General features: G+C 46.5%; 1 protein-coding gene across 10 annotated transcripts in view; it reads left to right on the top strand.

Moving 5' to 3' along the window:
• TTC3 (tetratricopeptide repeat domain 3) overlaps positions 1 to 15079 on the top strand; it is a 126845-nt gene extending 111766 nt beyond the window's left edge. For all 10 annotated transcript variants that reach the window (XM_018052783.1, XM_018052802.1, XM_018052785.1 and 7 more), the window contains 7 exons: positions 2178 to 2268; positions 2718 to 2819; positions 4743 to 5080; positions 7030 to 7156; positions 7329 to 7463; positions 11049 to 11141; positions 13566 to 15079. In XM_018052783.1, coding sequence (XP_017908272.1) covers positions 2178 to 2268; positions 2718 to 2819; positions 4743 to 5080; positions 7030 to 7156; positions 7329 to 7463; positions 11049 to 11141; positions 13566 to 13640 — 961 coding nt within the window. In that variant the 3' untranslated portion in view covers positions 13641 to 15079. The remainder of the gene's footprint in view (positions 1 to 2177; positions 2269 to 2717; positions 2820 to 4742; positions 5081 to 7029; positions 7157 to 7328; positions 7464 to 11048; positions 11142 to 13565) is intronic.

The following is a 21246-nucleotide window of genomic DNA, read 5'->3' on the forward strand; positions in this document are numbered from 1 at the left end:
TGGGAAAATCAAAACATAACAACAAAATGATAAATTACCCTAATTTTCAATTGAGTTATAACTAGTTAATTTAGTTTTGTGGTAAATCCATTAAGGTGTTGGGGGGGGTGAAGAAAATTTATATATAGTTATTCACTAAGTAATATCTAGTGGTAGTTTAGTCGCTAAGTCATGTCTGACACTTTGTGACCCCATAGTCTGCGAACCTACCAGGCTCCTCTGTCCATGGGATTCTTCAGGCAAGAATACTGGAGTGGGTTGCCATGCCCTCCTCCAGGAGATCCTTGCAACCCAAGAATTGAACCTAGGTCTCCTGCATTGCACGCAGATTCTTTACTGACTGAGCTAAAAGGGAAGCCCAAGCAGTATATAGGAAACTTATTTTCATATCCGTAATTACATTTCTCCAGCCTAATTTTAAAAGGTTGGATAGTAGTCCAGTGTACAACCATGTCATGATTTATTAAATAGCTCTCTAGTGGGAGAGCTGGGTTGTTTGCACATTATGCTATTCAGAGCTGCTGGGGCAAATATCCTTATAGCTAAATTATTAGTTGTTTCCATGCAATGAATAAATTCCTGGAATGAAGATCACGTTTTTGAGGCTTTTCAACAGTGGCCTTCCATAAGAATAGTTATTTAACAGTCCTACCGGTAGAGTGTGGGAATGTCGCTTTCAAAGATATTTACGTATGGCCATTTTTTCAACTTCCCTGGTGGCTCAGACTGTAAAACGTCTGCCTACAACGCAGGAGACCTGGTTCAATCCCTGGGTCAGGAAGATCTCCTGGAGAAGGCAATGGCAACCCACTCCAGTATTCTTGCCTGGAAAATCCCATGGACGGTGGAGCCTGGTAGGCTCCACCGTCCATGGGGTCACAGAATCGGACACAACTGAGTGACTTCACTTTCTTTCACTTTTCTTTCATTTTTCAACCCTCCATAATCTTTACCTGTTTTTGTTTATTTTGCTTTCTTTTTGGAATAAGGTTTACCATGAGAAGCCAGAGAGTCTCCTTCAGTCTAGAACGTAGCACTTTTCTATATGGATTTTTGCACATTACTTTTCATCTGGTCCTTTTATCATATTCCACATACAGGTTTTAACTTTTTAATTCCTAGTGTTTTTTTATTTAAATTTCAAACCCTCAGTGTTGAACCAGAGATTCTACAGGTCATGGAAAAACAGTTTTAATGTACAGTTCTTTTTTCTTCTTTTTTCAAGATTAAGTTTTTTTCACATCAGAGTGGGAGGGGGGTTCATGTTTGGGAACGCATGTAAGAATTAAAGATTTTAAAATTAAAAAAATAAAAAAAATTGAATTAAAAAAAAAAAAGAAGAAAACCTTTCTGATGAAAGGTAAACTGGTATGCTGATTCAGATTACAGGACTAACACATCTGAGGTTGAGATCGTGTGGTGTTCAGTAGCCAGTGTGCAGCACGCCACGGGCTCTGGATTGTGCATCTGGGAAACAGAGCTCTCAGGCCGCGCTTTATCTAATAGCATTGACTCCTTAGTAAGCCTCATGGTACACAGGTGGTCTTTCTTAGGGGGTCTGTGCTAACTCTGCTCATTCCACCAAAGGGTGGCAAAAGAGGAAAGCCATGAAAGCAGTGTTCTGGTTCTTCTTTAAGATGTGTGAGAACAGACATAACCACGGATTGGTGGGAGTGGTCTTCTCGACTGGAGTAGAAAGCTTGCGTGTCACTTTCAGTAAACCAGATTCATGAGGTGCTGAGAAGTTGAATGTAGCCTGTTAGGCCCCACCCTTTGTTTTACAGTGAAGTAGGGATGAAGGTTTTATTGGAATGTATCCAGGCTGCCAACTTTTGACCGTTTTTCAATGCTAAGATAGCCTTTGATGTTAAATATGAAGATGTCAACTGAAGAATTGTCTAATCTTCAAATGTGAGGAGAGGAGGTAAAATTCAGGAGAATATGTGCTCTCTGTCCACAGTTTTGGGCTTTGGGTTAGGTCAGTCGATAATATTTCCTAAAGTGTAGTGACTTTGTAAGATACACAGTTCTTTAAAAATCATCTTTTTTGCTATGTGTGCATGATCCCGTTTCTCTCATTATCTTTAAATGTTTATTTTCATTTGTACTTTAGTGCTTTCAATTTTTAAAAGTCTTCAAGTGGACATGAGCAGTTTTATGTTTTTCTCCTCTCTCAGTGATTCGGCCGCATATTCTGACATGGACTCAGACATACATTCATGGGAATCGTTTCTTTCTGATGTTAGAGAAGAAATTGAGAAAGCAAAGGTAAGTTATATGGTATTTTATCATTCTGTCAAAATCTGTCTGGTGGTTATAATTCTAAAAGAGGTAGTGTCATACTGAAACTTTCTTTTTTGGGCTGTCAGAGACTGTTTTTGTTGTAATTAAGACTTTTTCATGAAAGAATATTATCTTGTTAACTATTTAAGCTCAGCTCTTGATTGATAAGATAGCAAAGTTATGTTTGATAAGGCTTAGAGCATTCTAGTTAATAATTAGAGTAATATTAGAGTTAATTAGTTAGAATTAACAGTTCGAGTTGTTTTGAACTTCTTTCCTTACAAGAAGTAACCTTGCATCCCAGTTATATTTCTTGGGAAATGGTTAAGCATTTGTTATGTATGTATAGTAAGGGGAAAAATAGTATTAATGGACAGTTGTGGTTTTCCTTGGAATTTGTTAGAAAAACTTAACATTTTCCTTTCTACCTACAGTCTCAGTTTGAAGAACAAATTCAGGCAATTAAAAATGGTTCTCGGCTCAGTGAACTTCCTAAAGTGCAGATTTCTGAGCTTTCGTTTCCTACCTGTAACACAGTGAGTCTGTTACATCTCTTTTTTTTTTTCTTTTTTGAAGGAAACAGAACTGAAAAGGAGTGAGGCACAATTTCTTTACTAGCTGGCCACAAGTAGTTTGTTGTTACTGGTTTGGGAGTGGGCGTGAGCTGGGTGAATAATTACCTTACTGTCTGCATCAGGTGCTAGGTGAAGCCCTCATCAGAGTGGCCCTTATTCGCCCTCACCCCATGACCCTTCCGTCTATGCGTTCCGCCTCAGCTAAGGCATTAGGCTCTGGAGCTGCAGTCAGAAGCTGATCTTGAAAGTGTTTTTCTTCTCAATACTGTGCATTCTTAATATTCAAACTTACTGTGGATTCATCTGCAAAAATAGAAATAAAAAAAGACTTAAAACGTTAAAAAGGTTAGCCACTTTGAACTGCGTAAAATATTCTGTTGAGCACCAGTGTTTTCAAGTTCTTACAACACATACAGAGGGGGAAAAGCATGAGATCTCAGTAGAATATTTTAGTGTTAATTTTTAATTCTAGTTTATGTGATTTTATAAATGACTCAAAAGAATTTTAAAATTGAAGACCTTGGGAACTCTCTGCCAGGGGCTTGAATAATTAGAACCCCTAAAAATGGTTTACTTTGTGTGTCACGTCTCTGCTATTCATTCATCGGGTATTTAGTGGTGATCAGATGCGGATTAGATGCGGTCTATGCCCTCAGAATGCACATGGGTTTGGGAGTGACTTCAAGCCCATAATTATAAGCAGAGTGCGCCAAGAACATAGAATGCCATGGCAGCAGAAATCAGGGAGAAGTAACTTAACCCCAAGGCCTAGGCCTCAGCAGAAGCTCCCTTGCTGGAGGTCTCAGTGAGCCAGAGATCTGGAATAGGAGTTCATCAGGCAGAAGGAGGGAGACAGAGAGAGAGAGAGAGTGTGTGTGTGTGTGTGTGTGTGTGTGTGTGTGGAAGAGAGGAGGGCTGTGTGGTGTGATGTTTCAGGGTCAGAACGTTCAGATGGAGGAAAATAGGGTATTTGGAGGCTAGAAAAAGAACACCTTTCACAGCTGTGAAAGAAGTTCACTAGGACAAAGGGGTCTGTAGGGAAAAGATTGTGATACCGTACCCACGGGCCAGAACAAAGGGAGCCTTGTTCCATAAGGTGTGTTCCGCAGTGTGGACTTCCCCTCAGTTCACTGAGCAGCCAGTGTAGGTTTCCAGTTAGGAAATGACGTCAGCCTGACTGCAGTGTGGAGACCTGTGGGAGAGGGGCCCAGGCGAGGGATGTGCAGCGGATTGGGTGCAGCTCGCTGTCCCCGCTGGGCCCGGTGAGAGAGGCAGCGGGACTGGAGGGAGGAGAGCTGTTTCCGGTGTTCAGGTGGTCTGAAAGAGGCGCTGCCTGTGCGGTCAGGGCTCAGCATGAGTGTGTCAGGGAGTGGACGCCAAATCTGGTCTGTGTCAGGTGGCGCCAGAGGAAGAGCAGGTGAGGAAGCCTGCCTGGAGGCTGTGTTTGCAGACAGAGTTTGAGTGCCCTTGGAATCACCCAAGGGGAGCTGCCTTTTAGGATGTTTGGATCTCAGGAAGGTATTCTAGAGTGGAATCATTCAAAAAGGGGGAATTATTTGCAACAAGCACGCAGTCGTGGAGGTGTGAGAGCGGGTAGCCTGGGGTGCAGACTGGGGCTCTGAAAACATGAGGGGCCTCAGCCCTTTGGCGTGGACTGCAGAGCTTCGGGGAGAGCCCAGCAGGGCCTGGCAGTGTGGAGCCCTGAACAGCTTGTTTTTAGAGAGTCAGTTACCAGTGACTTTTACGGACAATAACATTTAATTTGTTATAGTTCAAGCTCTGTGCACTTGAGCAAGCAGGATTCATTGTAGTTGTGCTTAATCATTAGTCTTTGTTCATGGATCTAACTCTTAGTGATCAGCTTTTGTGGTGTATTCCTCTCAGATTCATCCTAAATTACTTCCTGAGTCTTCAGGCCAGGATGGTCAATGTCCCTCCACTTCTGCAAGTCATGGGACCGGAGACCAGACAGCAGCTCCCGAGGAGTCAAGTCTGGGTTCTGCCGCTGACAGCCCAGTGGAGTCGCCCTCCTGCAGCCAGAAAGCCCCCCAGCTGCCAGAGCGTGAGAGCACTGGCCAGGCAGCTGGGCCAGAACTAGGCCTGGTGGCTGATCAGAAGTTACCTGTTGCTCCAGAGCGTGCCATTCGTCCAAGCCAGTCTCCAAAGAAGCCGTTCAATAGCATTATTGAGCACCTGTCGGTGGTGTTCCCTTGTTACAGCAGGTACGAATCTAAAACATCAGCAGCACTGGTAAACGCTTTGTTGAACTGATGTTTCCTGATCAGATAACAGTTTGGCCAATTAGGAGCTGATGTGGAAAGGACTGTGCAATTATTTAACTCAGAAGCACAAACACCGCATTTGTCTTCCTTTTGTAAACATAAAAGTGAGCATTTTCAAACAGATTAATCCACACTCATCAGAACCCATGGCAATTTGCTAAGATTTGGATGAATGCAGTAACATGCTCCAGCACTAATTATGGAATCAATAAATGAACTTCAAAACATTAGTTTTGTATCATTTCGGGGGGGGGAATCTCACATATATCAAAGAAGGCAGCAGCAACTTACACTTTGTTGAACAACCCCTCTGGTTTGTTAGAGGTGTGAGGTGAAGAGACTGGATACAGTTTGCCAGTGAGTGAGGTGTGTGAGCATGTTGTGGAGGGAGAGGTAGGGAGAGCTGATTTACAATGTGTGTTAGTGTCTGCTGTAAACAAAGTGGATCGGTTAGACAAACACATATGTCCACTCTTGCAGATTCTTTTCCATGTGGGTCATTTCAGAGTATTGAGCAGAGCTCCCTGTGCTGTGTAGCTGGCCCTTACTAGTTACCTGCTCTATGTATAGTAGTGTGTATATGTCAGTCCTAATGTCCCAATTTATCCATCCCCCCTTTCCCCCCAGGTAACCATAAGTTTCATATCTGTGACTCTGTTTTGTAAGTTCATTTGTACCATTTTTTTTAGTTGCTGCTTATAAGCAATGTCCTACGATGTTGGTCTTTCTCTGACTGACGTCACTCAGGACAACCTCGAGGTCCATCCGTGTTGCTGCAGATGGGGAGAGCTGCTTTTAACTAAGGCAGCCAGAGTCTTCAGTTGGGCACTTCCGGAGTGCTCCTGCATCGACCTCTGACCTCGCTCTCCACATACGTACGAGGGTGCAGAGGGACTCCTTGTCTCAGGCCAGAGGGAAGGTGAAGTGGAGGGAATGTCTCAGGGATACAGCGCAGAAGAGAGGAATCCACATCCAGGAATGATCCTCTGCACCTCCCGTGTTACTTCTGTCTTTGACACAATATTAGTCATAGTCTCTGGGATGAACTTCTGAAACACAGTGGTTAATTATGATTGGCCAGAATTAATGTTTTGTGTTTGTCAGTGGAGCCCTGGCCACTTGGAAGTAAGTGTATCTTGTCTGCACGTGGACATATTTAGCGTAAGTTTGAGAAGCATTGTAAGTTCTCTCAATAGCAGTTACCATGCAAGTTAGTAAAAATAGTCAAGTTGTAATTAGCAGAAGTACCTTACAAATAAAATTGTTTGCAGTCCTGTCTAAATTTGGCAGAATAAACATATGTTGCTTATGTTAACTTGCTTTTCTGCAAGTTAAAGCATATGAGGTATTAGTGCTGTAGATACCAAGTTCCTATTGATTAATGATATAATCACATCTACTGCTACCTGTGAAAAATGCAGGAAAACTGTGAAAACTTTGTCAGATCTTTATTTTATTTATTTATTTATTTGTCAGATTTTTAAAGGAGAAAGTAAAAAAGTAGTTTGTTCTTAGAGATTTTATTGATTTCAAGTCAGATCCAGTGGTGTCTGATCATTCAGTGATTTTGCTTAAAGCTACAGTATGTCCAGGCTCTTAAGAAGTCAGGTTTCTAAGTAGGGAAGGAGATCTGAAATGGATCTGCCAGGTACACTATTACTTTGAAAATGTATTAAAACAAGTATTTTAGGAATAATGTTGAAAAGTTCACAATGCTTTTTTTTGAAAAAGTGATTTTGCTGCTTTTACTACAGTTACTGTTGTTTACAAATGAATTATTTGTGTATTTGATTTCATTTCTTTTCAGCTGCTGGGTTGATACTGGACATAATATTTCTTCACAGTAGAAAACTTTGACTTTGTCTTGACTTCCCCGCTTTCCCTTTCAGCATGGAGCTTGCTGGTTTTATTAAAAAAGTTAGAAACAAAAACAAGACCTCTCTGTCTGGATTGAGTGTTAACGAAATTGTGCAAAGAGTGACACAACACATCCTTGATGAAGAGAGAAAGAAAAAGGTCAGTGTTTCATTTAAATTCATTATATGCTCCACTTTCTTCCTGTTTATTTATAAAATGTGAGAATTGTGGGGGGAAATGCTTCCAACAAAAGATGGGGAGCATTGAAGTAGACAGTGCTGACGTTTTTGGGTAACTGTACTTGCTTCCCTACTATACATTCTGGCCGCAGCCAAATCCAGGAAAGGACCGGAGGCCGTCTGCACCCAGCTCTGCTGTTCCTGCACCCAGGGCCGCCCAGGACCTGCCCTCCGTGCCTGTCGGAGCATCACCCGAAACCAGGGGGCCGAAGACCGAGGACGTCCCTGTGAGTGCTGTGTGCGTGACCGTGGCCTTCCCTCTGTTCTGTGAAGAGCAGGAAGAAGCAGCTGTTAGTCCATGATGGAGCCTCATGTTTTTCATTTCTTGATGGACTTTCAGCTTCCGTTAGAAGCCACATTTAGGTGACTTGAGTGTTCGGTTAGAGGAGCTGGTGACTAGCGAGGTTCTCCCCACCATTGTGGGGACTTCAGGGCCCCTGCATGTGGGGACAAGAGGCACAGTGGCCACACCATGGACACGGGGCCTGTAGACGGTCAGATCTGTTCCTCACATTAAGTGTGAATAGTTGGCAGAATTGATTTTTGGCCGGTTTTCTTCTATGTGACCATAGGCTTTGGACTCACACGAACTTGGTTTCATCACTGATAACACTGTAAGGCTGGATCATATCTGCTTGTTGGGGTTGTTGTCTGGATGAAGTGCTATGGTGGGGTTAGCAGGGTCACGTGCTGTTCTCGGAACAGACTGGCTGCTTCCCTCCCCTCCCCTTCATGTGCCTGGGGATGGGTGTTGGGGGCATGCTGAAATGGGCTGAGGTTGCTTTTATTTGATACACTGATTTAAATTGTTTATTGTCCTTTTAGACAATGAGAATGTTAGTTACATAGAATTTTCTATAAAATACCATTATATCTACGATCTCAGTTGATAAGGTATTACAGCTGTCTTTATGAATGAGGAAACCAAGGCACTGATGACTCATGCTTCTGGCTGTCATCGTTCCTTCCTTTAATTTCAGTGTGTGGCGTGTAACCCCTGTCCTCACCCACACGGACCTCACACACGGGGGATCATGCAGTAGGCACTGAATATGTGGGTGGTAGGGAGGCGGTCCCCTGGATGGCTCCCAGCTGTGGGCTCCAGGGGGAATTCTGGCGTAGATCACATCTTCCCCTTCTGTCCAGCTTCAGGTGAAAGTAAAATGAGAAGAGCTGCAGGCAGAGTGGGGTCTGCGGTGCAGGACTGCATGGAGAGCGCTGGTTCGCTGACCTGACCTAGGTCGTGCCTCCTTCTGTGAACTTGTTTTTGTCCCTCCCATACATTTTCACTTTTCACCAGCCTTCGGAGATTTTCCTCGTCACATACACTTGGGTGCCAGAGGGAACCACCCCCCACCCCCCCGCCCCATTGAGAAAGCTTATACCGTGCAGAGCATTCCTGCCAAGCCTGGCTGGAATCCACTCCCTCTCAGGGGTATCCAGCTGGTTATGTGCTCTGTGGTCCAACAACCAGACCGGCTTCTCAGCATTCTCACTGATTTGTGTGTGAATGTGTGAGTGCGCACATGCACACTTGCACACTTATTGGCCACCCCAAGTTAGATCATAATCACCTTTCAAGGTGAGATTACTTTCTGCTTCACAGTTCATGGTAATAAAGATGTGAAAGCTGACTTATAAGAAAAATATGTATTGAAACCAAGACTTAATTTGCTAATCATAGGTTTTTTGTTTTTTTTTAAGTAACGATGTTTTGTATTTTTAACCACAAAACCACAGAAGTAATGTGGTTCTTAATAGAAGAACCTTCTTTTATTAAGAAGGTTCTTAATAAAAAGAACATATAAAGAACCCCCAAACCCACCCTGTAAGGGTAACCAGTATTATCATATTGATGCATTTTTTCTGAACTTTTTTAAAAATCTGTGTGTATATGTGAATTTAGTCAAAACCATATACATATATTTGTGTTCTTTTTACTTTTTCACTCAGAAGTACATTGTGCCGAATTTATCATGTTGGGAAGTAATAACTTTTTTTTTCTAAACTTTGTGCTGTGCTGTGCTTAGTCACTCAGTCGTGCCCGACTCCCTGCAACCCCATGGACTGCAGCTCCCCAGGCCCCAAGGCCACCTTGCAGAGGCCTTGACCTGTCATATCCCCCAGCGCTGTTGCCTCCAATTCTCCCAGACCCTTCCCTGGGGGCCACAGAGGGGAGGGGAGGGGAGGGGAGGGGAGCGAGATCGCATCTGTCCCATCACTGCCTGGTGCCCAGTGGTGGCTGCAGTGCCCTGAGAGGGACAGAAAAACCTGTTCAGCAGTTCCGGGATTCACAGCCTTCAGGCGCTGCCCCGACCCTACATCCTGGCCATCACCCACTGCCGGGGCTGCATTCACTCACTTTCTGACAGTTCCCAGAGCCTCCCTTTGGGGCCAGGTTCCTCACTGGCTGCTAAAAACACACGGAAGCAAAGCCATTTCCTGCCTTCAGGGTGCTCAGAGTTAAGAGGGGGGAGTGAGAGTCAAGGAGAAAGCCACGGCATGGGGCGGGTGCTAGGGGCTGCAGGGAGGCCGTGGTGCCCGGAGTCCTAGGGTGGCACCGGCTCTGCTTCCAGACGAGAATGCTATCTCTGTCCCCAGACTGAGTGGCGGGGCCGGGAGCCCTCCCACTCACCTGTGTCCCCTGACAGGGATGTTGCTGAATGAGCCATCAGTTTGTTTTGATTTGATTTATGCAAGTAATCCCGGAGAAGGCAATGGCACCCCACTCCAGTACTCTTGCCTGGCAAATCCCATGGATGGAGGAGACTGGTGGGCTGCAGTCCATGGGGTCGTGAAGAGTCGGACACGACTGAGCGACTTCCCTTTCACTTTTCACTTTCATGCATAGGAGAAGGAAATGACAACCCACTCCAGTGTTCTTGCCTGGAGAATCCCAGGGACGGGGGAGCCTGGTGGGCTGCCATCTATGGGGTCACACAGAGTCAGACACGACTGAAGTGACTTAGCAGCAGAAGCAGATGCAAATAATCCACATTCATAGAAACTTTAGAAAAATAGCCAAGAAAAAGTTAAATCTCTCAACCCAAAAGTAGCCAGTCACCATCATTAACATTTTATATCTTTCCAGATTCTTTTCTAGGCATCTCTATATACAGACATTCTATCTCTGTTTAAAAACTTAAATTATATAATCATATGATACCTACTGTTTTGTTAGCCTACTATTATTCAGAGAGCTTTTGGGACCAGCTTTCTATACCTGGTGGCTCAGATGGTAAAGCTTCTGCCTATAATCCGGTAGACTCAGGTTCGAGCCCTGGGTCAGGAAGATCCCCTGGAGGAAGGCATGACAACCCACTCCAGTATTCTTGCCTGGAAAAGCCCATGGATGGAGGATCCTGGCCAGTTCATGGGGTCACAAAGAGTCGGACACGACTGAGCGACTTCACTTTCACTTTTACCTTTTCTGTACCAAGGATTATGGAATTCAATTCCATAATTTTAATCAGCCCCACAATAATCCATAGTGTAGAGGTGTCATAATTTGTTACTGTCTCCAGCTGTTAGATAATTAGATGAATAGTTAATTTGTAATATGCAGCTAGTACCATACTTCAGGTATGGAATGGGATAAATAAGTATTTGTAGTATGTTAACTGTATAAATCATGATTTTTATCTGAGAAAATGAAAACTTTGTGTTTTCCTAAGAAATGTTATTCAAAAATAAGTTGTTCCCTCAGTCTGCTTAACTGTAATTGAGAATAATTTGCACCCTGTGCTACAAAAGTTTTGGAAAGCCAGTTGTGGGAAGAGTCCTTTATTACTGGGATACATTTGTTTCCGCAGGTGTCCTGTGCCAATTCCTGTGAAATGTGCCAAGAAGCATTCAAGTCCAAACACGCGCGTGAGCTGCAGTGTGGGCACAGGCTTCACAAAGGGGTGAGAGTTCTTTGTGGCACTTTTCACGCCACGCATCCTGACTGTGGAGTGTTTAGAAAAAAGAAAGGGACTTTTTCCCCTAAGCTTCAGTCCTTGCATCTTCCAAGCAAATTCCAAGCGTGCTGTGTGCGTGGCCATCATCCCCCTCACCGAGACTGTGCTGGGGGAGGGGGGTGGACTCCGGGCCTCTGGTGCACTCTCCACGGTCCTCTCCGTGTTGGGTGGGGAGAGCACTCGGCTCTCTCAGTCGCTAAAATTCAAAGAGTGTGATTTCCTTACAAGCTCTTACACGCACTGTCAAACAGACGGTGAAATAGCTTGTCAGTTTAGTGCAGTGTGTGAAGTAAGTTTAACACTTTAGAGAAGAGAAAGGAAACCTGACAGGCTCCACTGTGCCTGGGGGATTCTGGCTTGGGCCCCTCCGGGATGGCTGTTAGCTGTTCTGGGGTTTTGGGTGCTGTGAGCACTCATCCTGCACCCCAACTGCTGGATTAGAGCCTGTCCCGTCTCTGCTCTGTGAGTGTATGAATCACTGAGAGAAGGGGCGTGCACTCTGTGTGTGTGCACGTGCGTGTGCATGCGTGTACTGAGTCATGTCTGACTACTTGTGACCCCGTGGGCTGTAGCCCACCAGGCTCCTCTGTCCATGGAATTCTCCAGGCAAGAAAAGGGAGGGGTTGCCATGCCCTGCTCCAGGGAATCTTCTCAACCCAGGGATCAAACCCGCGTCACTTGAGTCTCCTGCATTGGCTCGTGCTGCCAGAGTCCAGGCCGACCGCAGTCTCTCGTGTGCCTGTCTCCTTCCTGGGCGGGGGTCCTGCCAGGCCGACCACAGTCTCTCATATGCCTGTCTCCTTCCTGGGCGGGGGTCCTGCCAGGCCGACCGCAGTCTCTAGTGTGCCTGTCTCCTTCCTGGGCGGGGGTCCTGCCAGGCCGACCACAGTCTCTCGTGTGCCTGTCTCCTTCCTGGGCGGGGATCCTGCCAGGCCGACCACAGTCTCTCGTGTGCCTGTCTCATTCCTGGGCGGGGGTCCTGCCAGGCCGACCACAGTTTCTCATGTGCCTGTCTCCTTCCTGGGCGGGGGTCCCGCCAGCCCAACTGCAGTCTCTCGTGTGCCTGTCTCCTTCCTGGGCGGGGGTCCTACCTGGGCTCTGAGCTTACCGCACTTAGCTCCGTAGCGGCAGCAGGCCAGCCACTGTGTGTGTGTGCAGACTGGGGAGGGACAAGGAACAAGACCGGGCAGATGGGGAGTCCAAGGGCCCGGAAAGTGCCAGCCTCCAGCAGTCAGGGCAGCTGAAGCACAGACTGGACTGGAGCGGAGCAGGAAGGGGAGGCACAGTCAGACCCTGAGGCTTCACGGTCACATCCTGAGGTGCGAGTCCTTGTTCCTGGGGCTTGGTCCAGACTCCTGCCCTGAGCAGGCTTTGGTGTCCCTGGGTGTTGAGTGGCTCAAGGTCTCCCTGGACGTCATGGGTGATAGCTTACAATGAACAGGGTCACATTCATGGTCTCTGAAGGAGAGAATTTGGTTTCCAGGCCAGAGATGAGGTTTGATCACTCAGAGGTTTTGTGTAGCAGAGTTTTATTACAGTGAAAAAGGGACACAGAAAGCTTCTGAGATAGACCTCAGAAGGGGGTAGAGTGCCCTACCCATCTGTCTTAGCAAGGCCTTATATACGTTTTCATTTGGTTACCAACAATAGAGAGGTCTTACCAGACCCACTCCCACAACATAACTCTTAAGATAACAAGTTTAGTCAGAAGTTTCTTGTTAAGAAAGAGAAACTTGTCTTCAAATAAGATACAATGTTGTTACATAATCATTAGCATAGAGCTTAAGGAAAAACAAAGGGCTTCCCTGATAGCTCAGTTGGTAAAGAATCTGCCTGCAATGCAGGAGACTGTAGTTTGATTCCTGGGTCGGGAAGATCCCCTGGAGAAGGGATAGGCTACCCACTCCAGTATTCCTTGGCTTCCCTGGTGGCTCAGCTGGTGAAAAATCCTCCTGCAGTGCAGGAGACCTGGGTTCGATCCCTGGATTGGGAAGATCCCCTGGAGACGGGAAAGGCTACCCACTCCAGTAGTCTGGCCTGGAGAATCCCAAGGACTGTATAGACCATGGGCTCACAAAGAGTTGGACACAACAGCAACTTTCACTCTCACTTTTAAGGAAAAACATCCCCTGAGCAAGATGACTTGTTTTGTTGTGTAATCATTAGCTCTGGGCTTAAAAAACGTCTTATAAGATGAAGAAGTGTAAACAAACAAAAAACATCTCCCTTTTTGAGGGCCTCAGACTCCAACCTACCTAAGAGAGTCACTCTCTCACGGTGATGTCGCTGTGTCTGCCGAAGCGAGTGGCGCAGGAGAGCTGAGGTCCCCAGGCTCCTAAAGGGCCAGCTGATTGTCTTGTCTCATTTCAGTGCTTCAAGCAGTGGCTGAAGAGCCAGCGCACCTGCCCAGCCTGCCTGGGTCACGACCTCCTGTCAGAGGAGTAGTAGCTGCCCTGCTGGAGGAGGCCCGCCTGCTATTCTCGGCAGCTACAGCCTGCGCTGGAGATACGCTGCTTGTTGAGTTGGAAGACTAGCAGTGTACTCCCTTTGGTATCAAAAGCAGACACCTGAAGCTTCTTTGCACTCTGTGTCGCAGTGCTAATAAATGGAACTCTTTAATACAGCTGAGAGTAAGTAATTTCCCAACTCTGACTAGATATACAGTAATAGCCAAGTGGTGGCTGATAAAATCACGTGTAACCCCTTCCTTCTGTAGTTGGGGCTGCTGCAGAGGTGCGCTCTGAGATGGAAGGAAATGACAGTGAGTGCCTCAAAGCAGGACTCGATTATCAGCATCCTTGGCCTGCTAAAGTGCCCCACGGGAGAAGGTTTTTGAGATTGGTATTTCTGAACTTATGCCTACATTTTTCCTCAAAGATTCTGTGTTTTAAAAAATGAGCTTAAGCAGACCACCTTTTAATAGGTTGTAATGTTAATATTGGCTGATTTCAGACCAGAAGATTCAAGTCTCCTATTCATGTGATTTTTCATTTCATTATTTTTTCTTCCCAGTAGATGTGTAAGTGCTTGTTTTCCATCTTTCAAAGACACAATGATTTTTGAAAATCAGTTACAAAACCCTTACTAACATCAGCCACGACTTCTTAACCCCTGAAGTCGAGGCTCCCTCGTCATCATCCCACCCCCGGGTCTGGAGCGGACTGGTTTTGAATACCTTACTGTTCCCGTTAGTGACCTCTGTCCCCCTCTCTGAGTTAGACAACAAGCTTTTGGGTATCTGTCTGGCACACAGCAGCAGCTGAGGGAAACAGTCACCATCATTCCCTTTCCTTACCCTAGCACCAAAAAGAGACGCTTGTATAATTAGACAGTCCTGAGATGTTGCTGTTACAGCCATTCGTGTTTGACATTTGTGTAGAGTAATGCATGCACGCGTGTACTGTAGCCTGAGAACAAAACCGCAGCTGCATTAAACAAACTGCTTATCTTCAGTGACTTATAGATGGTAGTAGACATAGAACCATGAATTCCGGGCACATTCCATCTCTCTCAAACCGGAAGGACCAAAAAGTGTTTTCCCACGCGTTCTCTGTTTCCCTCAGAAGCTTAGAGTCCCAGGTTCACGTGCTGACGCAGTTGCCTCTGTCTGCTTTGCTTCTCCCTCAGTTTTGACGTCTTAGTGACTTAGTGCATAGACGCTTATTCCATATTTTGAAGCAGGTCCCTAAATCATTGTCTGCATGTTCAGAATAACTGAGGACTTGCAGATATGAAGGTACACAGGGACCCGTGTGTAGCAGCAGGCGCAGCAGGAAAGGAGAACAGCTAGGGTGAGAGGATGTGTTCGTGCATAACCTCAAACTGTTACTTGTGAACATGCCTTACACGTGTCCTGTGTTGAAATAAAGAGCATTCTAAAATAATAGCCGTGTTATCCATTCTTTGTCTAATTTAAAGCATTCTGCTTGAAAATTCAAGACATATATTATGCTACCAATTTAAAAGGTGATTTGTTTGGACAGAAGAGCCACTGTACATCTGAGGAGTCTAATCAAGAGTTCCAAGGGCATTTTCAAAACTGGATCAAAGCATCCTTTCGCTTAATTAAGTAGAGGTTGCTAAACTGAAGTTCACAAGATTGGCTGTTGAAATCTGTGAATGGAAAGACTAGACAGAGATGATAGAGTTTACTGTTCCAGGCTAGGATGAGAGGTTTTTCAGGCGAATACGTATGAGAGTGTCCAAGTTAACCAGATTGCATTTCTCACTGCTGATCTCTGTGAGGCACTTGGGGAGGGTTAGCAGACTTCTGGTTCACACCAAAATGACCTTGATACGAGGTCCTGTCCCAGAGCCTGTGGTTTGGACCAGATAACGCCCGTGGATGTTGTAGGTTGGACCAGCTTTTAGGGACCTTTTGGTCCTTGTGGATACAGGGCTGCTGAGGCTGGTGAAAAAAGGGCTCCCTGACAGAGGACCTTCTAGTCTGCTGAGCATTAAGAGCCGATCCAGGAAAGCCTGTGTTATCAGTCTCTGTCTTCAACCTGATAGCGTTTAATTCAGAGTAGTGTATAGCTTTGAGCAGTGACTATTCCTAAGACTTTGGATTATTTTCCCTGCTGAAAAGTTTATGCTATACATAAGGCATAATCCAGTGCAAAATTGAAATGTTACCCTAGCATTGCAAAACGTTACCACCTTTTAAAAATTTTAATTGGAGGATAATTACAATATTGTGATGGTTCTTGCTATACATTACTACATTTTTAAGGTAATTTCAAAGACGAGTAGAAACAGGTGGGCCAAGTGATCACAACACAAGACAGAAGCAGTGAAGTAATTTTAGGTAGCTTTTCAGTCAGAAGATGCTCTCTGGAGAGACGGATTAAAGAAAACAGGTAAAAGAGATAATAGCAAAGGTGGAAATTCCTTTCATCATCATGTGAAGTACTTGCTGGTGCAGCTGATAAAAAGCAAAGGCAGTGAAGTCTTTGTAAAATAAAGACGGGAAGGCTTGTCAGAATGAAGACCAAAAACATCTCCAATGTAACCCTTCTTGAAAGAAACTACATTGTAGGCATTTTAACTTTGTTCAAACTTAATAAACGTTAATCATCAAACCTTATTCAAAGAATAATTTTTAAAAGTACATCACCATAGCTAATCCCCTTTTCCTCTTCACCCCCACGTGATCTGCTTAGAGGGCACGCCCACCTTCGTGTAGCCACATACCTTCAGTGCTCTGCCAAGAAGGTGGGCACACCTGGACGCCAGTGAGAACAGCTGGGTACTGAGCATCTGCTGCATGCTAGGCCCTGGGCACAGCATCCTGATACGGTAGTGAAGGAGGGACACGGACTCCACAAAACTGGTCTTCCAGTTACAGACAGTAAACAAATTCAGAATGTAACTTGGTGCCAAGGAGGACTTTAAAGAAGTATCAAGGAAGGTATACAGATGAATAATAAAATCCCTATAAAGTGGTTAGCACAGTACCTAGCACATGAACCTATGACAAAAGGAATCTAGTAACTATTACCCTGGTCAGGGTCTGGAAGTTGGACAAGGAGAGAGCTTGGTGGTCTTGTGTAAGAAGTTTCATTAGGTTTTGTTGTTCAGTTGCTGTCTTAATCTGTCTCTGCAACCCCATGGACTGCATGCAGCACACCAGGCTTCCTGGTCCCTCACCATCTCCCGGAGTTCACTCAGACTCATGTCCATTGAGTCAGTGATGCCATCCAACCATCTCATCCTCTGTCGTCCCCTTCTCCTCCTGCCCTCAGTCTTTCCCAGCATCAGGGTCTTTTCCAGTGAGTCGGCTCTTTGCATCAGGTGGCCAAAGTATTGGAGCTTCAGCATGTTCAGGGTTGCTTTTCATTAGATGAGGAAGCCTGGATTGTGGAACGTAGTCAAGTAGAAAAAAGAAGAAATCCCATCACCTCAAAGTCATTTTGAAAAATAACAGCTTTGTTCCTGAAATCTCCCCAAGTTGACTTTGTCTACATCATGATTCCGCAGTGAAGGATGATCTCACTTGGGCTGTCCCATTTCCTAGAGGAGCAGTTTTGAGGTAGCTTTTCTGTTCAGTTTGGGTTTAGGCCCAGAGCTCTGTGCCTAGCTTGGCAGGGGTCTTGTGTTGGCATGGTAGAGGCCTGGGCAGGTTCATCCCACTGGAGGAGGCATGTGACCCCAGCTCCCCTGTTTGGGGAGAGGACTGTTACTGTCATCGCCTCCAGTTTATATTCTCTCTTCTGGTTGGATGGCGTCACTGACTCGATTGACATGAGTTTGGGCAAGCTCCAGGAATTGATGATGGACCGGGAAACCTGGTGTGCTGCAGTCCAGGGGGTCAGAAAGAGTTGGACACAACTGAGCAACTGAACTGATTTATCCTTTAAAGGAACAAGAATGAGAAAATATTCAGCCAAAGTCTAGAAATTAACACTAGTAAACTACAAAATTCTAATGAGACAATCATCAGTAATCAAAAGAAAAAAGCTTTTGTCTACGTTAAGAATACTAATCTTGGGTACACATACAGGAAAAACTTAACCTTAACCTCACATCATACATAGACATAGTTCCCAATGGATAGGTTCCAGTGGTCCTAAGTATGAGAAATGAAATAGTTTTTCTACAGAAAACAATTCTTGTCCTTAGCAAAGATTTACTACAATCTAAGTGCTAGCCATGAGGATAAAAATCTGACAAATTGGGTATTGTTATAATTAATGACTCTTACCAAGTCAAGCTATGAAGTTGAAGAAGCTTGTAATACTTCCAACAAAGGTTCCAAGAAGTATAAAAAAAATGTGTCATTAACGAAAAATATGCAATATACTTAGAAATGAGCAAAAGATTTGAATAGGCTCTTCACAACTATCCAATGGTTAATAGGCATTTCAATAGCCAGGTGTGTTTCTGTCATCAAATACAAATTAAAACCAGTAACATCCTGCAGATACCCACCAGGATGGCCGAAAGTAAAAAAGACAACTAATCCTGTAGTGCCCAAGGACACAGTCCCCAGGCACACACTTAACAGAAACGCGTGCCGCTGTGCAAGTGTTTCATACTTGGCTTCAGGCACAATAGCCTCAAACTGGAAACCACCCAAGCATCCCTCGACGTAAAATGCGCAGGCCATGGCCTCTTCACACAATGGAATGATTGTCAACAACGAGATGAAGGGACTGCTTCTTGCACACAACTACACAGAGGATTCTCACAGAACTGAGCCAAAGTAGTCCAACAAAATGGAGCTCCACTTAACGTGACTTCAGAGAACTGGAAGCTGGTGGCAGAGGGCAGTTAGCTGTGAGGCGATGCTGCTGACAGGGTAAGGCTGGAAGGGCGCTCTCATCTTCAGCTGAGCCGTGCTTACGTGAATTCGTGGAGCTATATGTTAAAAATATGCACTTTCCTGTCGTCGTCTTCAATAAAACTAAACCTTTCAAAACACAAGAATAAGACGACATGCCTGGCCCCTGGAGGCAGTGATAACTGTGGGCCCTGCGGTGCTCCTGGGGAAGTTGGCCTCTCCCTTCCCACACGCAGCAGCCTCTCACAGCTATGAGACTCCATTCCTGCTGAGGCTTGGAGCGACCTGAAGGCCCCACTGTGCCCCCTCTTGTGGTTGCTGGTTCCCGCAACCTGCCAGTGGGCACCTCGGCATGCCAGTGGGCCTTCGGGAAGTTGCCCTGGAAGGCAGGGAGGAGGTGAGCCTGATGCCAACTGGTTATTGCTGCTGAGTCAAGAGGAAGAAAGCCAGACCACACCTTACTAGGAAGATAGTGCCAGCCGTCTTGGCGTTGCCTGGTACCAGCAGGGAGGACAATCCTTCTTGGCACAGGTGAGGTCTGAGGTGCTGGAGTCTGCCCCAACTGGCCCCTGTAACAGGAGCCAGCTGTTCGCTTTTCAGCACTTCTGTGAGCTGGCTGTTGAACACAACTACTGTTAAGAGTTGAATTACATAAGCTTACAATGAAATTATATATATATTTTAAAAGGCAATTACTTTCTAATTACTGCAGTTTATTACTTATGCTTTGCCAGTTACTGTAGGGTGGAAATACTGTGTAAGACACTGCGTCTCTTCCCAACTCAGTCCTGTGGTGTCACATAGATACCTTAGAATTTACATAGGTGGCTTGAAATTGGCTATTGGCGGGAGTATTTACACCACAGAAATTGGCAAATGCTACATATAACTCCTCCCCCGCCTCCCCCCCCCCCCAGCCTGCCTCCCCAAAGCATCTGTGAAGGAGGAGTCTTTTGTAGGAGAAGCAGCCTGCCTAGTGCACGCTTCTCATCTCAGTTCCCATGGTGATCAGGGGACTTTGACACGTAGCTCTTCTGAGATGCTTTAGGCTGAAAGAGCTTCTGCCCTCAGCTCTGTTTGCTGGGGTCCTCACTCGTCAGTGCCGTGGGTGTGTGCTGCCCCTGCCCCCGCAGAGCGCATCCCAGGCGGGCTCCCCTTTGGCTGTCATCCTGGAGAGAATACTCAGGTCACTGTGGAGCCCCGGGCCTGCAGGGGCAGAGGCCGAGAGTCCAGCCCTGAATCCGCCTCCCCCACAGCAGCTTTGCTCCCCTGTCCGCTGGCCCTGCCGCAGCCCCCCTGCTGAAACCAAGAAGACTCCTCCTTGCTCTGGTGGGGGCCCTGCCTTGGGAGTGTGCAGGTGAATGCAGAAGCAGGTGTAGCAGACGGGAAACAACCATGAGGACAGTCCAAGCCAGAGGCCACAGACATCCTCTGTCCCCTTCCTAACATGTATTTTTGTGTCAAACAGGTGTCATTGTTTTCAGCAAATACCTTGGGATTCGAGTGAACACCATTCTGTTTTCAAACTTTTCTCTCTCCATTTTTCAGAAGTTAGGTGCAAAGGCATTCTGCCTAATTCTTTTGAGCCCTCTGGTACAGTTTCTGTTTATTTGGTGTGATAGAAAGGTCTGAATTTAGATCTCTCTCCTCCCTATTCCAAGAAACTTGCACCAGCTCCAAGCTGTGCTGTCCCGAAGTGCCACCCGTCCCAGCGGGTTGAGCCAGCAGCCTCCGAGAAAAGGAAGCACCTGAACAGATCCACACGGTGTTTGCAGATGCTGGCGGCTGCCCCAGCACCCCGCGGGACTCTGGCTTTCATCGGGGCCTCACTGGAGGCCCCGTTGCTTCTGCTTCCGGTTTCAAAATGACCACAACCTCCGGATTGGCCAGACCTTTGAAAGCTGAAGCCTAGCACTTGCTACTGCCCTTCTCTGTAAAAGATGGACGTGTCCATCAAACTCTGCATCCTGGGCCTGGAAGAGACGGCTGAGCCTGCGTCTCCTTGTCCCCACTGTGAGTGGCGCTAGTGGTAAAGATACCGCCTGCCGATGCAGGAGACATAAGAGACGTGGGTTTGATCCCTACGTTGGGAAGATCCAGGGCCCTGGTGGAGGAAATGGCAACCCACTCCTGTATTCTTGGGAAAATCCCATGGGGAGCCCAGCAGCTACAGTCCGTGGGGGTCTCAAAAGAGTCGGGCACGACCGAAGCAACTTAGCATGCTTGGGTACAGGGGTCCCACACCCCTTCCCTTCTCCTGTGGCACCTCTGTGCATCCCCACCGGGTGCCCTGGGGGTGAGCCACGCGGCCCTGATGGTCACTGGTCAGATTTCTGGTCTCGCACACACGGGCTCTCTCCTAGGTGCTGGAGAGGCAAGAGGACAGAGGCACCCAGAGGCCCAGCCTCATCCTCTTCAGGGGAGCCCGTGTCAGCCATGCCAGGTACCTGGTGTGCCTCGGGGGGTCTGGAGGAAAGGCAGCCCCAAGGGGCTGAGGCAGTGTTTGGGAGGGGAGAGTCACGTCCACCTGCAGCCCTGAAGGAGGCAGTGGGGACCTGGGGCGGAAAGAAGGGCAGGGGTCCAGGCCGACGGAAGTCACGGGCCGAGCCCGCTGGGAGGGACCTGCTGCTGTCTAAGGGGAGGGGAGAGATGCCCAAGGTGGGGGCCTGAGACCAGACCGCGGGGAGCATTTTTAGCCTGCGGGTGACATCCCTCATTAAGTGTCAGTTGTACCTGTGGACTTTTAAAAGAGTCGCAGAGAAAGGGCCT

This window comes from Capra hircus, chromosome 1 (genome assembly GCF_001704415.2).
Source record: "Capra hircus breed San Clemente chromosome 1, ASM170441v1, whole genome shotgun sequence".
Classification (NCBI taxonomy): Eukaryota; Metazoa; Chordata; class Mammalia; order Artiodactyla; family Bovidae; genus Capra; species Capra hircus.